At 34.3% G+C, this 17,198-nt stretch overlaps 1 protein-coding gene across 1 annotated transcript in view; it reads right to left on the bottom strand.

Moving 5' to 3' along the window:
* The window catches only part of LOC146141607 (fibrocystin-L-like), a 93,773-nt gene that overhangs the window by 11,189 nt on the left and 65,386 nt on the right, over positions 1-17,198 (bottom strand). The window contains 18 exon segments of the mRNA XM_083390203.1: positions 299-386; positions 1,280-1,451; positions 1,909-2,075; positions 2,513-2,690; positions 3,490-3,666; positions 4,158-4,284; positions 5,234-5,345; positions 6,426-6,588; positions 7,641-7,789; positions 8,604-8,773; positions 9,301-9,470; positions 10,588-10,723; positions 11,493-11,596; positions 12,602-12,835; positions 13,502-13,588; positions 14,263-14,435; positions 15,327-15,510; positions 16,434-16,533. Of these exon segments, the coding sequence (XP_083246329.1) occupies positions 299-386; positions 1,280-1,451; positions 1,909-2,075; positions 2,513-2,690; positions 3,490-3,666; positions 4,158-4,284; positions 5,234-5,345; positions 6,426-6,588; positions 7,641-7,789; positions 8,604-8,773; positions 9,301-9,470; positions 10,588-10,723; positions 11,493-11,596; positions 12,602-12,835; positions 13,502-13,588; positions 14,263-14,435; positions 15,327-15,510; positions 16,434-16,533 (2,691 nt within the window).

Here is a 17,198-nt window from a genome sequence, read left to right on the forward strand (position 1 = left end):
CACGACGGTTGCGGTAACTACAAGAACGCATAATGTAATTTACGTGGAGCATGAGGGGGAGGGGCACCAGTTCTATAGAACCGTCTCACGAAATTTAAGAGATCTGTCAAATGGATTTAAAAAAATAGTTAATCAGTGCTAAAGTATTGTATGTGCCTCAAAAATGTCTTTCTAGTATGGCATAGCCTTAAACAATGTGTCTTAAAAATGTCATACCCTAACTGATGTGTCTTGAAAATGTCTTTCCAGTATGGCATAACAGTATCTGTTCTTTATAAGCATTAAATAATAACGGGACTTACCCCAAATCGCGACGTCTTCTCGACGTAGAAGTTTCTCGAACGATGTCGACAACACGGATCTTATAAGAAGGAACATCAAGGAATCTGCAATATAGGGTTGGAAGGTTTAGCCACTTAAACGTAACATAATCACACTGCGTATTCTGTGATCAAGCCCTTCTGGAGTGGTACTGGCCAACCATAACGGCACACAATATTATATGGTACACAAGATGCCTTCGGAAAGGGTTAACGAAATCAGTCAGTATGATCAGGGTTCAAGTGGTCGCGACCCAAAATTGTGCCGCCGTTTGTCAAATGCAGTGGTTGACATGTTTAGATTTATTAAGAATAGTACTGAGCAAGATTCCTCAAAATTTAAGTATAATGCTCATATTAAGTAAATTTTAATTTATCGATGTTATTTTCTTGCATATTGTTTGTTTACACAAAGTTTTGCCGGGAAAGGTGGGTCGCCAAAGCTTCACGAAAAAAGTTAAAAAGCGCTGAGACATAGCTTTATGGTAAATACTAGACATGACGTGTTTAATCGATTTTCACGTTTAAAAGTTAAGTCCGGAACCTATACATTTTGCGTAAAAGATGGTATGCATACCGTTAAAAAATGATATCCATATAAATTAAACGTTGAACTTTCAAAATTGGTAAACTTGCCCGATTATAAGCAATAAATCTAATAAAAATTGACACAAAACCCAACATATAGAAAGCAAATTGTTTTATGTGTAAAACTTAAGATAAATAATTCAATTTTTAACAAAAGCTTGATGGAAAGCCCGTTTTTTAACTAAAGAATCATATGTCCAAAAGACTTGTCAAGAAATTTTGCAAAATAGACTTTTAAGATATATCAAGTCGTTAAAAAACAGTGACTTAAGTGCACTTAAAATTGACTTAAGTCACCTTAACACTGGTTATCCTAACAGACCAGTGACATACATCGTAAAAATTATAAGTTAACAAAAATCTCCACTTACAATGCAAGGTTGGTGATGAGATTTTCGCCAAAGAACTCGTCAACGCTGACAGAAGGGAAGCCGAACTCAAGGAAAACCATCGCCACTCGTACGATTTCGATCGGTTGAGGCCCACGCATCGTTACGTACAGTATTCTTGTGTCTTGATCGAAGTAATTCGCTCCATTCAAAGCTGCGAGTTAAAGGAAAATGTCAAAATTTCGATAAAGCTGGGATTTTGAGTTGCTAATGTTAGGTTTTGAGTTTTAAGTGAGCGTTTGGTCAATTAAAGTATTCTTGTTAGGATTTATAAGTAATTAATTATTTTCTAGTCACGACATAGAAGATTATGTTTTGATCCTTTAAAGTAATTAAGATGAGAATGTCGAACTTGTGGTAAAGCTGGGATTTCCAGTCAAAAACACTAGTTTTTTTAAGTGAGTGTTTGATTAAGTAAAGTATTCTGGGGTGATTATAAGTAGTGATCTCCGTTTAAAGCTATAGTTGACAATGTCTAAATTGTGGTAAAACTGGGATTTTCATTCGTAGACATTGGGATTTTGAGTTTTAAGCGAGTGTTTCATCAACTTAAGTTCGGTCCAAATTCCATAAACTCTTTTCTCTAAAACAGAAGAGTCAAATTTTCTTACGGTCGTTAATGGCGGGCTTGTATTCATCCTGATCGTTGCCTGATGGCTTTCTGAGGCTCCAGAAGTGCTTTACTGGGTCGTAGTATGAGTTTGTCGGGTGAATGTACAGTGGCTCAGCCGGCGAGGGCATTGTCTTGTAAACGTCGCGACGTTCAGGTTTTTGGTAGCTGAAAAAAAAAAACGAAGAAAAATGTAAGATTTGGGTTGTGTGGCAGTAACAACTTAAATTCAACAAAAAAAAAAAAAAGGTTTTGCAGCTGAAAAAACAAAAATTACGGGGTTTTAAAAGTGAAAAAAATACCGTGTTGCAGCAACAACTTAAATTGAACGAAAAATAAAATATAGGTTTACTATTGACAGTTGTTATCAAATAGTTCAAGCCTGAATACCAAATGACGTCGCACTATTTTCCAAATGACGTCGCACTATTTTCATTTACCAAATGACGTCGCACTATTTTCATTAATAAAAAAAACAAAATCAAAACGTTCAAACGTAGATTTTTCCATGGTTTTAGGCCTAAACATGCTAATGTGGTTCAGGAATTAAGACATCACCAATTCAGAAAGTAATTTTCTTCAAATGGCTCGTAGTTTGCACTTACTAGATCCCGACCCTCAGGGTCACCGAGTCATCAACGTTGAGCAGATGCAGCTTGATTTTATCCGGGTCACTACCGCTGAGGAATATCTTGACGTCCTGTTGAGCCGGAACAATCATGTAAAAGACAGAGATACGCTTCTGGCAAGTGTAGCCGGCGCACCAACCGTGGTCCTGGGGCCCTGGAAATAAAACAAGCATTGTTTGAACGTTCTAATTAAATGGTTGTGGTTGTGTCCCAATGTTTCGAAAACCTAGTTGTGGTACGGGAAATAAAACAAGCATTGTTTAAAAGTTCCAATCAAATAATACGCATTATTTACGTCAGAATGGTTGCAAAACCTATAGCAAGGCTATTGGATTCTGGGTATTAAAGAAGCATTAATAAAAATTCTTGGACATATAATATAATTGATTGACAAGTATTATAATTACAGACGACGTTGTTTTTCATTATTTTGCCTGGTAGCAACAGCATATTTATTGAAACAAGCATTGTTAGAACGTTCCAATAAAACAGCACGCATTATTACGTCACATTGTTGACAAACAATAGAAGTGGACCCTGTGGTAATGTTGATGGCAATCAAAAGTTATTTTTTGTTTAAACATTCCTTTGTCGTTCAATTAGTTCTAAATCACAAATGACATTTACAGCATTTCAGACTGTTGAATGTTTTTCTGAAAAAAACCCAAAAAACAAATTATAAGAAAAGAAAATCCCAGAAGTTAAACTCGCTCAATTACGTTGAATTTCTTTTTATGGTCTCTTTTTTTTTTATAAAACTGCTAATGGTTCACCGCAAAACGTTTGTTCAAGGTCAAAACGGCGTCGCATTTGATAAGAGAGAGATTTATTAAAATTAAGTAAGAATTCGTATACCATTACATTCGATAAAATATCGAACGATATGGATTTATTTATATACGATTCAAAATTTAAATAACGTGAACTGTGTTTCTATAGATTTATTAACTTACCGTTGTTAAGATCAATGCAGCGTTCGCTAAGCAAAGCGACAGGCGACAAGCGACGCAGTTCAGTGTCGCTATCGAGACTCTCCAGCACCAACATGCGGTAATCGAAGGCCCCTGGTCCACTGCAGCTGTAGGCTTGCCAAGACGCGATGTAGGTGCAGTTGTTGTTTCTTGCGATACCTGCAGAGGGGAGAGAGAAAAGATTTGTTTTTTTATTTGTCGCATTTTACCGTGTTGAATTACATTCGGTTTTGGTAGTTCCCAGTGTTGTACACAAGTTGGTTTTCTCAAAAAAAATTAAACAAAAAAGATAAAATCATGTTTAAAATCTGCAATGATTTTTTTTTAAATAAAGAAAAAAGCTTAGTGTTTTTGTAAAAATAAAAAATCTGCTGAGGTTTTTCCTAAAATAAAAAAAAAAATAAAAATAATAATAAAAAATAAAATAACAACATCATAAAATCACCTCTTAGATCTGCAAAGTCTGATATTTTTTTGATAAATTAAAAAATCAAAAAAAATAATAAAATAAGCTCTGAGTTCTGGAAAGTCTGACAATTTTTGTAAAATAAAACAAAACTATAAAAACATAACAAAATTATGTCTTAGATATGCTAAGTCTGATATTTTTTGTAAAAAAGTAAGTTAAACCAACAAAATCATAAAATCACCTCTCTGATCAACAAAGTCAGAAATTGGCAACAGTGTACCATCCACAGCTGTCCTGAGTGTCGAAGGAATCCTGTAATCGCCAAGACCTCTCACCTTCTGATTCGGATCGTCCCACCCGAACTCGGCCTACACACAACATATGACGTCATTAGAATAGTGTGTGACGTCATCGGTATATTGCATGACGACGTCACTGTGTCGTGTGACGTCATACATAATTAAGTCGGTGCGCACGACACATTGAAGACCGTTGAAATTAAGCGTGTAGTTTAAGTTTTGTGGCCTGTATATATTTAAACGAATCGAATGTTACGTCACAAAGCCTGACTGAATTCTCGAACGAGTCTTTGTTGCTATACAATGCAACTTTAATTGAAAGGTAAGTTTTTCACTTATATAGAAAGTTAACAATCCGAGACTGATGACAAATTGTGGACAGAGTAATTACGACTCAACAATTGGAAAACTTCAATAAATAATCAACATTACAGCTAAAGTTACGAGCAACCAAAATCTCTCTAGATTTCTTAATCAACTTGACCTTGGTAAAGCCGTATATAAAGTTGCCTAAAATAAAAAATCGGCTTATCTAATCAATGAAAATGACGTGAGGTATAAAACATCGAATAAAAATACAAAAACGGACATCGATAATATCAAAATTCGGAACATTTAAAAAAAATCTAACTCAATAGACCAGTGATTTCCAAACTGTGTGCCTCAAGAGATGGTCAAGTGTGCTGCGAAACTTTTTTCTAATTTTGGGAATAAGTTATTGGGATTACCAATAGGCATACACGCAAGCATTTTAGACTTAAATACGCACTAACCATGGTAAACTAACAACACTGACGCATTTACTACATATATAGTTTGTCGTGTGTTATGGGCGATTGTAAAATTACCCTATTGTTGTTCTGTTAAAATTGTGCCACTTTTTAATGATTTTTAAGTGTGCCCTAAGCCAAAAATTTTGCAAACCACTGCACTAGACCATAGTAATGACAATATCTCAACAATCTAAATATCGGACATCCTTCATTACGAGAACTGATAAGGTAAGAAGGGCATAAACCTCTGGAATAATGGCTCCGGGTCCACCTAGGAATGTTCCATCTATGTCCTTGATCAAAACCTTCTTCTTGGCATCACATTCCATGTCAACGCAGTCGGATGGGTTGATCTTGCTGCAAAAGTGAAGAAAGAATCAACAAAAGCCCACAAAAATATTTAACAAAAAAAAATATATATATATAAACACAAAAAATAACTATACATATGCTGTTGCTACCAGTCATAGTATACCACAAATATAAGTTCTTCTGGTATATTTTTGTTTATCCAACGTTTCGTCTAACTATTTAGAAAGCCTTCATCAGGGAATGACCCCACATGGCCAACAAAACGCGAAGTAAAATGACACAAAAAGAAAGAATAAAAGGAAATAAGTCTTGTTGGCCATGTGTATCATTCCCCGATGAAGGCTTTCTGAATAGTTAGACGAAACGTTGGGTAAACAAATATATACCAGAAGAACTTGCATTTGTAGTACAATAACTATACGTTGACCATAGGACAAAAATCCGGTTGAAAATCAATTTTACATTGCTTTTGTTTTATTGCTTTTTTAAGTTAATCATATAGGGTTCTGTAATTTAGAAAAATGGGGTTTTGTGAATCTGAACAAAAACTTGTCAATGAAAAAGGTAACTTGTTTTTCGGGAGTCTTACCGCTAGGTTTACAAAACAGTTTTTCTTAAGTTCTTTAAACAAGTTTTAAAATATTTTAGTTTTTATGAATTGCCTTTTCAAGCGTTTGCAAAATATTTTTCAGGAAAAGTGTGACTAAATGTCATATTAAGTGGTGGTAATAAATCGTTTCGCGTCAGTACAAAAACAAGTTAAGCTATAGACATAAAAATATACTAAAATAGTTAAAAATAGTCACTGATTATGTGTTTAAAAATGCTTGTTCTAAACAGCGTTGAAACTTGCGCATTTACAAATGTGAAGAAATCTTTAATTTGATAATGATATTTACAAAATAAAAGAATAAAGCCATAACATTCGATGAAATCGACATATTTCGCTGTTTTCAGACCGAAATATGTATAATTATTTATTATAAAAAAGTATGTTTTCATTAAAAAATATATGTTTTTATTATAAAAAAAAAGATGTTTTTGATCCTCAAATTTAGGGAAAAACAATTCTAAAGAAAGCTTTATTTTGATATTTAGTCTACGTTTTAACTTTCTTAGACTAACCCGAGTGACGGCCTTGCTAAGAAGGCCATGCTGGCCTGATCTACATTGATAAGTGAAGTGGATCTAATGTAGGTTGGATGGACGATATCTTCAACCTTGGGGTTGGTGAAGAATACAAGGTCCCTCTTGCCGTCGTGGATTCCGTAGTTTTGCGCAGTCAGTCCTGAATAAAGAAAATGATTTCAGGTCGCGCGTGATTGTGTTGTAATTACTTAAGTCAATGACTTGAGTTAAGTGCACCTAAGTCGTAGTTTTTAAATGACTTGACTTGACTTAAATGCATTTAAGTCACTGTTTTCAAATGACTTGACCTAATTCTTTTCACCAAAATGACTTAAGTATTTTGGACAAATGACTTGACTTGGACTTAACAAATAACTTGGGTTAAAATTTGGTTTAGCTGGACAATACATTTTTTAACAAACTTGGGCTATTTATCTACATTTGTGCACGTAAAAAAAAACTTGCTTGCTGTCTATAACGTTTTTCTGTAATTTTTAGTTGAATTATTGCTCATAATCGGACGAGTTTACCGATTTTAATAGTTTTACGTTTTCGTTTTTAGTTGATTTGATCTTAAAATGTAATGACTTGGACTTGAGTCATTTCAAAATAACTTGTTACCAACACTGCTACGATTAACTGTTACTAAAGTTCACCTTTGCATTTATTTTCGTCGGTGGGCTAACAAATATTGATTTTTTAGTTTGCTTGAAAATCCAATAAAAAAATCTTAGGCAGGCTCATCAACCAAAACCTGAGTCGGCATGAAGTTAGTTAAAACTGTATGTACTGAGATCTGATTACAGACATAAGGCGAAATGTTTTCTTCTATATTTTAGCTCGGAGATTGTGCACTAGATTTTTAGTTTTAGGATTTAAACACTTCTTAATTGGAAGCAGAGTGAAAACACAGTGCATTTTTATGTACTTTATTATTATTAAGGTTAATAAACATAATTATTTTCGGTCAGTTTTGCTTTTTGCTATCATAACCTTGCATTTACAGTTTTAAAAAGTTGAAACTAATATCTATAAATGTACATAGATATTTAGACTGCTTAGTTAAAACAGGTGTAAAACCAAATCATTTATTTAACGTTAATTTTTCTTATACCATCTGATTCAAAAGCAAGAATCTTTTTGTTACAATTTATTGCGAGGGATTCCTTATATAATAAAGCAGCCGGAACCTTACTCAATATTTTCACAAACCTGTAATATTGAGCAGTCCATGTAGAGCCGGGTATGCAATGTTGCCGTGGAAGGGCTTGAACGGAGCTCCATTTGATCCGCTGGCAAACTGAGGTAAGGCGATACACGTGCTACCTCCTGTAGGCGTACGGAACGAGATGCGGCTCGGGCTAAGAATAAAGTTCAGCTATTAAATATGTTGGAATAAGTTTGAGTCCTTTTGCCAGTGGTGAAAGTAATCCGGAACGGTCCGGGAAGGGGTTCCTGAAAACTAAAATTTGCGCAGGTACGAGCGGTGCCGATAAAAAATGTATTTCTAACCAGGTTTTGATATTTAAATGGCATAATACATGTTAAATGCGCAATTAAACATTTTTCTGAACACATTCATTGAACATATTAAGCGTATCGGCGAAATTCTTGGTATGTTTACAACATACAACAAACGATTATTTAACAATTTAGTAAATAAAGTACTCTGTGTGTGTGTTTAATTACAATATTGCACCTGAAACTAGTACTTTGTAGGTAGATATAGCGTTAGTTTGTTTTTTTGGAAAAATCTCTCTTTGATAAAATATAACATTTGAAAATATTTCGCTCACACTAGACTAGAGCATCAAATTTTAATCGGTAGCCTGCTGTTGTTGGCCCAAAATAGAAAACTCCTGTTTTCGGTCGAACTGTGACGCAAATGGACTGAAGTCGTTTTTGTAAAATAACTTGACTGGACTTAAATCTATTACACAAATGACTTGGCTTAGATTTAAAATAAGGTTTTTTTCATTTAAGATTTTATTATAAAATTAACTGTAGTTTTTCACGTAAAACCATTGGATTGCTCCATATTGCTTTTTGTTATTTTTTAGTTAAATTATTACTCACATAATTGGGCGAGTTAACTAAATGGTTTATCGTCTTAATATTACACTTGGGCTTGACTGAGACCAAAATGATTTGTTCACAACACTGATTAACGCTCACCCTTCGTTTCTGTTCCGCAAGTTCTTGTCTGTATTTTCGTCCATGGTATCAAGGCTCGGGTCGAACGATGGACTTCTTCCGACGCACAGCATTCCTTCTATTGTGGCGTGCTTGTCCACGTAAGCGTGGCTAAGTGCCGGCGGTGCGAAGATAATGGGGAGGTAACTCACCTGGTCAAAACAGCGGCCGGTTACAAGACGGGGAGTGAAAAATACTAGGCCATTCAAAAACGTTACAACCTTACGTTAAGTTGCAAGCTTGTGGGATTAACAAAAAATATAAATTGCTTAACGTTTTAAAAAAAAACAATTTTTGCCTAAAACTGTCCATTTTATATTTTGTTAAGGAAGCAAAAAACCTATCCAATTTAGCGCAAAATTGTCCACTTAGTTACTTAACAATATAAAATAATGCCATCGTAAAATGTTAAATTTAGCGTTAAAATGTCAAATTTTGCGTAAAAAAGTCTCAATTTGCGAAAAAATGGAAAATTCAGCCTTAAAATTTTTAATTTAGCTTGAAAATGTTTAGCTTTGTGTAAAAATGTCTATGTTTATTAAAACAATGCAAATTTAGCATAAAAATGTTAAATTTAGAGTAAAAATGTTTAGCTTTGCGTAAAAATGTCTATTTTGGCGAAAAAAAAATACAAATTCAGCTTCGAAATGTCAAATTTAGCAAAATACACGCAACTTACGGTGGCATCCACGACAATGACGTTCCTAAGCACCACGCTGGTCTGGGTCTGGTGGTAGATCCCGTAATCCCACGCCTTATACACAACGAAGTTGCGGATCATTGAACAATCGCCAACGCCGTCTTCGAGAAAGATATGGATTGCGTGCAAGCATCCGTGGGCCACGTTGCCTACAAACACCACAAAATATGCGTTAAAGTACAAAAATTATGCAAGAATTTAACAAATCAAAAAATAGGTCGAGTAAATCGACATCATTTTGATAAAGAAGTTTCAAAATTTGAGTATTTTTTTTTAATACTATTTCGTTTTTTTTGGTACACTATGCACAGATATGCAATGTAGCTTGATAATGTATGTCACAGTCAAAATGTCAAGTAAATCCATATAATTTTGATAAATACCCTTCCAAGGGAATTTTACCTTTGATTTGAGTCTATTTTTAATAACATTTTGTTTTTTGGTACACTATGGAAGGATCTGTAATGCAGCTTGATAGTGAATCTCAATTAAAAAATAAGCAAGAACAAAAAAAAAGTGTATCATCATCAGTTAGGGTTGCCAGAAATTTTATTAACAGAATTCAAAGACATAAAATTTCCCATGAAAATTTACGGGTTTTCAAGCACTTGAAATTGCGTCACTTGACAAGTTTGAAATATAATTGGAAAACAAAAACAGTATAAATACGATGGTCAGCACAATAGAAAATGTCACGGCACTTTCCAAATACATTAACTTGAGCTAAACATCAAAGAAATTCAAAGACCATTATAGTACTTGAAAAATAGTTTTTTTTTTGAAAAACTTTGCAATACACAGATTAATTTAAGGACATTGAAATACTTTGTGACAAATCAACCAGCCTGCGGTGAGGTTCGAACTCACATCCTCGGCCATAACGGGACCGTAGCTCTACCAACTGAACTACACAGGTTCAGAGAGGAGCGAGTCGAGAAACAAGCATGCACCAATGCTTGCTACAACCTGTTAGTACATACAATTTTAATTCACTTATAAAAGGTGATGATACAAGTGTCCATCGAAATGTCTTCATTAAGATGATGTCAATTAACTCTTATTTTGGATTTAGTATTCAATTTCATTAGAAAAATGTTATTAGAATTAAATAAAAGGGTAAATGAGGTTAAAACTAGTTGTCTGCGCAAAACTCCTGTTTAAAAAACCTATTTCAGTTGGCCTAAACTAAAAAATACAGCCAATAACGATTTTCGCCATAACCATTACACTTAAAAGTAGCCTTTTCAGTAGTTATTATGACGTTACCGTAGTAGGCATTGTCGTCTGTTGCGTCACAAGCCTCTCCATCCAAATGAAAACAAAGCCTCTCGCCACCAGCGGCAGTGTTGTTGATCATGACCAGGTTGCTGGCTTGTGAGATCTCAAAATTGGCTTGCCAGTCCTGAAACCAATTTTAGCAGCGACTTAACTTTCCAGTCAGCTATATAATTAATATTAAACTATGATTTTAAGGCAAAATAAAGAAAAAAAAATATTGCAGTGAGTAAATTATCATATGAATCGTGAGTAAATTAAAATAATAATCGTGAGTAAATTATCATATGAATCGTTACCATCACCGTAGTAAAAATATGAGCATTACTTCGACTAAAAACTAATAAAAACGTAACAAGCATCGACCAAATTGTTTTACGTGCATAAATTGGGATAAAACTCGGTTGTTTAAAAAAATTTAAATAAAAACAACTAATGTTAACCCCAGTTATTTGACAAAATGAATTAATTCCAAGTCAAGTTTAAGTGCACTTAGGCCAAGTCATTGATTTAAGTTATTACAACACTGAGTCAGTACTACATTAAAAAAAGACAAAATGACTTAAGTCCAAGCCAAGTCATTTTTCCATAAGATTCAAGTCAAGTCATTTTGGTGAAAAACCTTAAGTCAAGTATAGTCATTTGCAAACAGTGACTTAAGTGCACTTAGGTCAAGCCATTGACTTAAGTAATTACAACAATGTGTTAATATTACAACAAAAAATTAGCAAAAAAAAAAGTCAAAGTCCTTTGTTCAAAAGACTTAAGTCAAGTCAAGTCATTTTGGTAAAAATACTTGAGCTACAACACAATCAAGCCACAACTGTTAATAAATGCAACATTTGCAATGCCTAAAGTAAACGGCAGTACGCTTTACCATCCTTTCATAACGTTACCTTGAAGTTTGTGGGTTCGTATCTGTCGCCGTATGAGCCTCTGAAGAGAGCCACTGTGACCAAGTTTCTCTCCAAACGGTGGTTGCTTCCAGTAATACGGATACCTGGAAAAATATTAGGTTTAATGTGGTACCCGGACATATTAAAATAGATTTAAAATGAACCGAAACGGTTCACATTGAGCGAAATTAGTTTTAGGTGTACATACAGTGGCGTAGCCAGCCGAAAATATTTTTTTTTGGGGGGGGGGCAAAAAGTTTGAACGCTTTTGTTTAGCTTTTGTCATTGTATTAACTGCCGTAACGAAAACAAATAACAATGCTAGCAAACCGTTTCGAGCAGCAACTGACGAAGTGTTAAACGCAATACCCAAAACCATTGAAAGAGCAAAAACTGTCTAAAAGTAGTAAAACTACATTAATGTGTAGCAAACGTAATATTAACTACATCGTTTGTGACGTAACAATGTATGACAATTGAAGGTGTGGCACGCCGTGATCGACTTTTGTGGTAATGCTCATAAATGCTAAAAAACAAATTATTAAGAGTAAAATATTTATAACCGCTGGCTAGGCCTATGTGTACATAGTTGGTAAAAATTGTTCCCAATCAATTAAAAACTCAATAAAAAAATTAAAAAAGTATAACTTAAAATCACGACTTAGCCTTATTAGGTATATTCTTAATTTAAGGTAAATAACTATTTTTCGTGTTTAAAAGAAAACGTCATTTAGAACAGCTTCCCAACTAGTGGGTCGCGAATCTATTTCAGGTGGGTCGCGAAGCATCTCTAAATGTTACAGTTTTCTATTAGATCGGTAAATTATTGCATTATGATTGTGTAACAGTTATGCAACAATGTTTACCAATACCTAACAATTAGATGTGTCGTGTCGCTTTAACTATTCCAGTACGTCAAAGAGTAGTAAAGAATTGTTTTTCTTATTAGTTTGTATTTAATTTCTTTGGTCAAATCTCATTGTGGGTTGCACAATAAAAAATACATTAAAAAGGGGTCGCGAACTGAAAAAGTTTGGGAAGCACTGATTTTGGAGTCTTAAAACATAACTCCATTTGAGATCAGATTAACATTTTATCCTAAGACCTACCGTCGTGTACACTCCTGTGTACGACGTTGTCAGTAACGTTGATTCCAGTTGCACCAAACATTCCGATAGCAGTTGAGAAACCATCGTGGAAAGCTGACTTATGGATGAAGCTGGGTTTGCCCGGGGTCACCAATCCTGTGTTGAGCCAGGCTAGGGAGAATCTTGGGTCCCATTCCTCTGTCCAACCTTCTTGTCCGGTCTGCTTGAATTCGACGTTCGAAAAACGACCATAGCCTAAAAATTGTGCATTTTTGGGCTGTTTGTTTTTGCTTTTTTGCTACGATTTTTAAACTTAACAAAAAAAGGTAATTGAGTTTAAATAAAATTAACGAGGTCTAAAAATGTAGTTCTGAGCTTTGTTTGATTTTTTTGCTACGTTTTTAGAATTAAATACAAAAAAGGTTGAAAATTAAACGTGAAGACTAAGGGAAGACTGGAAATTGCGTTTTTTGGTCTTATAAATTGTCTCTTTTGTTTTTTAAATTAAACGTTCAAAAAATACCTGAAAATCGAAAAATGTTTTTTTTGAAATGTTTTTTTTTTTTGATTAAAAGTGAAAACAGATTTTTTGGGGAATTAAACGGAGGGTAAAAAATTTAATTTCAGAACTACGACCAAACACTGAAAATTGTATTGTTTCGATTTTTTAGTTTTTGCAACGAAATGGCGTAAATTATTAACTGTTTTTTTTTACTCTTGCTGCATTTACACAATAGTTAGGGTTTTTCTGTCAGACTCTTTTTGGTATAAATATATTTACAAAAATAAAAAAAAACTTGATAAAAAACACAAAAACGATAAAAGACAAATTGAAGCTAATAAGAAAAGAAGAAAAAAAAGGCTTTTTATTTTATTTTGATTCGTTTATTAAGCCTGAAATCCCAACAGTTGTATACCTACCTAATAGTGTCTCGTCACCAACACTGTATGTTCCAACCAGCACACGCGCCCCGAATGCTTGCTTGTCCTGCAAATCGTAGGCCTCACCTAGAAATGAAAAAAGGTAGGGGATTAAATTTTATTTCGAAACAACAAAAAAACTGAGGCTTGGCAACTAAAACGCCAATATACACAATGTTTATTCTGCGATCAAGCCTTCTGGAGTCGTTTTAGCCAACATTAGCGCCACACATTAAATAGGACATCTGATGCTTGCAGAATCTTCTGATTTAAGGGGGGGTATCTTTTATAGCAAGATTTTGATTAAAATTTTCTTTCGAATAATAGAACCTGCCTGAATTCGAATTATAAAATACAAACGATTCTGATTACACATCAATGATAAAATTGAACTAAGTACAAAATTTATCAAACCGAAGAACAGTTTGTTTAATATAGCTTAATATACCCAAACAAGCCGTAGACGTTCATAAAGTTCATTTTTCAAGGTTATTAACCAGTTGTTAACCTGCTTTAAAAGAAACCCTTAGAAGGCAAAAAAACTAGTTGCGTTGTATCGTAAATCAAGGCCAAAAATCCATTTTAATTTGGTAACGTACACAGATCGGCACAGATACCACTCTAGTATCGGACGAGTACTACCGTTACTACCATTTGACATTGGGTATCGGCTCCGATCCGATCATATCGGCGAGTACCGATACTAGCGTTTGGCATCGGGTATCTGCTTCAACCTGATATTATTAAACATTTCTACTTACCAACAATCTTGATGTTTCTTGTAAGCAGCCCAACCTCAGCCCGCATATCGTAAGTGTGCGATCCTGCGGTGTATGTCTCCCCCAAGTGGCGGTACTGCAGGGGCGAGGCCAGGGTCAAGGTCACCTTGTCCACGCCTATCGCAGCGATCACGTGTTTTTCGGTTTCGGCCGATCTAAAATTAGCAGAAAAGTATACTTAAAAATAAAACTTTTCAGTTTTTCCAAATTTTAGATCATAATGTTTACATTAGAACATTAGTAGAATTGAAATTACTGAAATTTTAAAACCTATACCATAAACTAGAATTACATTTAGTTCTTCACAATCTATTTAGTTTGAATATCAATATGTTCTAATAAGGATGTAAATGGTAAATTTGTGTGAGCTAATGTATAACGCGTTTTGGAATACCGTATTGTTTTTAGACTGTAAAAACCACCTACAAGTGGTTCCGACCAAAGGGTATGACTTCAAATAGTTTGCTTCGACTGAGAGACTAAAAATGCCGTTCGACAAAGTACCTACCATTGTCAAAATCCGAACTAGATTAGGGAGCTCAGTGTTACTTCAAAATTGCACCGAACAATATTTTAACTGTACTTCATCTGCATTAAGGGAAAATCGGACCGGTAAAATTAACTCTGTAGTAAGCCGTGCTCTAATTGATTGGATTAAAAAACTAAGTGAAAGATTGTTCAACAACTGTGAAGTTTACCTTTCTTAGGCCTTTCTGAAAACGGATTACGTATAAATAGTACACCGAAAGCTACTGTAGATCTCCTACGAATGAAGTTGCTTGTACTAACAGAATGTGGGCAACGGTCCCGGTATGGCTGGGGTCGTGAGTTCGAACCTCACTGCAGGCTAGAATTTTTAAGCCTGGCCTAAGCCTTGCTTGTATCAATGATCGACAGATTCGGATAAGTCCGCGATGGCTTTCGGTGTACTAAAACAATCTAAAGTTAATGTTTATTTGAATTAACACACTAGAAATATCTAGTTATCCAAGCCTGTCGAACATGAACGGTTAAGAAAACAAAACATTGTAGAAACTATAGCTTACGCGTATCCAGTAGTAGTGATGACGATTTCGCTTCCGACCACCCAATCCACTTCTTCTTGAAGAACAATAGTGCTTGTTCCGATGTTAGCAGTGGAAGCAAGATGGGTCCAGTACACGTTGGACGCCACGCCGTGGAAATCGCACCCACCGAAACACCCGATCGCCTTGGAGCCCAAAGTTACCCCTTTGAAAAAAAAGTATATTTTATATTTTTTGGAAGCAAGCATTGATGGCTTCGCAGGTCTAGGTATAAGGTTATCCCGTAACTGAAAAATGTTTTGTGGAAATTTGGGTATATTTTAAAGGTCTTAAGCTAAGCAATATTGTTTTAAAGTTATTTAACTGAAGCTTTATTACAAACCAGATCAGGCATTAAACACTACGATTCCTATCGTCAGTGGTTTCCAAACTTTATTTCTTTCTCTCACCTAGATATAATTTTTTCCCCAAATTTCAGTAATATTTGTAGACCAACGCCTATTGTTTTGTTTTGTCACATAATTATAATGATGTTGCTGCAGTTTTTTCCTAGTATTAAGTTTAAATTCAAATGTTGGAAATAACATTATTTGTAAGCATTTTACTACCACAACTGAGTTTAATAAACGAAATGGAATCATAATGCGACGCTCTTGGAAATTAAAACGACGCATAAAGGATATTTCTTAATAATATATTGGAACCGAACTGTCGACGATAAAGGTATTTGTCAGCAATTTTTTACCGCAATTAACTTGGTGTACGAAAGTAACATCGACGTTTATTTTACGACGTAGGTATTTTTCCCTTGTTTAGAATTGAGGTCGACGTTTTGCCTAACAATGGGTTTCAGAATCGTAACAGAAGTCAGCAAATTTCAACACCACACATGGTATTTGAAAAACGTTTAGCCAAAATTTTAAGGACGCACGTTAAGAAAGTATAGTTACGCAAGTCCGTACGTTTTTCGCTACGTTTTGACATCGCGGAAATAGACGGCATCCGCTTAGAAAAAACATGTAAAAAGTTCTACCACCACTCTTTAGTAATGCTTAGTAAGCCTAATTTGAACAAACACAATAATGACAATAGCCTAAATAAATTTAAATTTAATCAAAAATATCAAACCTGGCAGAGCGATGTCGGGGGTGTCGTGGTCTCCCCTCATCGAGAAAGTGACATTATTGGCATATGGGTCGGCCTCAGAAAATCCAACGATAAGACGGCCCTAGGGATCATAAGTTTGATTTGACTTTTTAAAATATACAAAGTTTACCCCCTTAGAAAAAAAAGACAAACTTAACCCCTTAGAAAAAAAATACAAAGTTCACCCCATAAGAAAAACAAATACAAAGTTTACTCCATTAGAAAAAACATACAAAGTTTACCCCCCTTAGAAAAAAAAACATACCAAGTTACCCTCTTTAGAAAAAAAAATGAAAAGTTCATCCCATTAATTTCAAGGGATATAAATTTGTTTTCTACAATAATCATAATTGCTTATGTAGAGGTGCAACTGTTATCCAGCCCTCGTGAATTCGTTGTTTGATTGACGATAACGACAAAAATTTTTAGCCTGATAAAAGTAAAAAAAAACTTCAAAAAAAAAAAAAAAGTTTTACTTATCTTGTGTGTCTCGTGCTTAAAGTTGTACAATGTTTTTTTATTAATTATTATGTTTTTCAAACTTTAAAATCAAACAGGTAATTCAAAGGGAAAAAAAAAAACATTTTGTATAGCGTTTCATTAACAAAGAAAGGATTTTTTAAAACTGATTTAATTTGTTTTATTTTATATTTTATTTTAACTAAATTAAAAATATTATCTTCTTTATTGATAAAAAAAATTCTAAAATTTTGTTTATATACATATTTTTTTAAACTCATGTTCACT

The sequence above is a fragment of the Ascidiella aspersa genome, chromosome 5 (assembly GCF_963924565.1).
Source record: "Ascidiella aspersa chromosome 5, kaAscAspe10.2, whole genome shotgun sequence".
Classification (NCBI taxonomy): Eukaryota; Metazoa; Chordata; class Ascidiacea; order Phlebobranchia; family Ascidiidae; genus Ascidiella; species Ascidiella aspersa.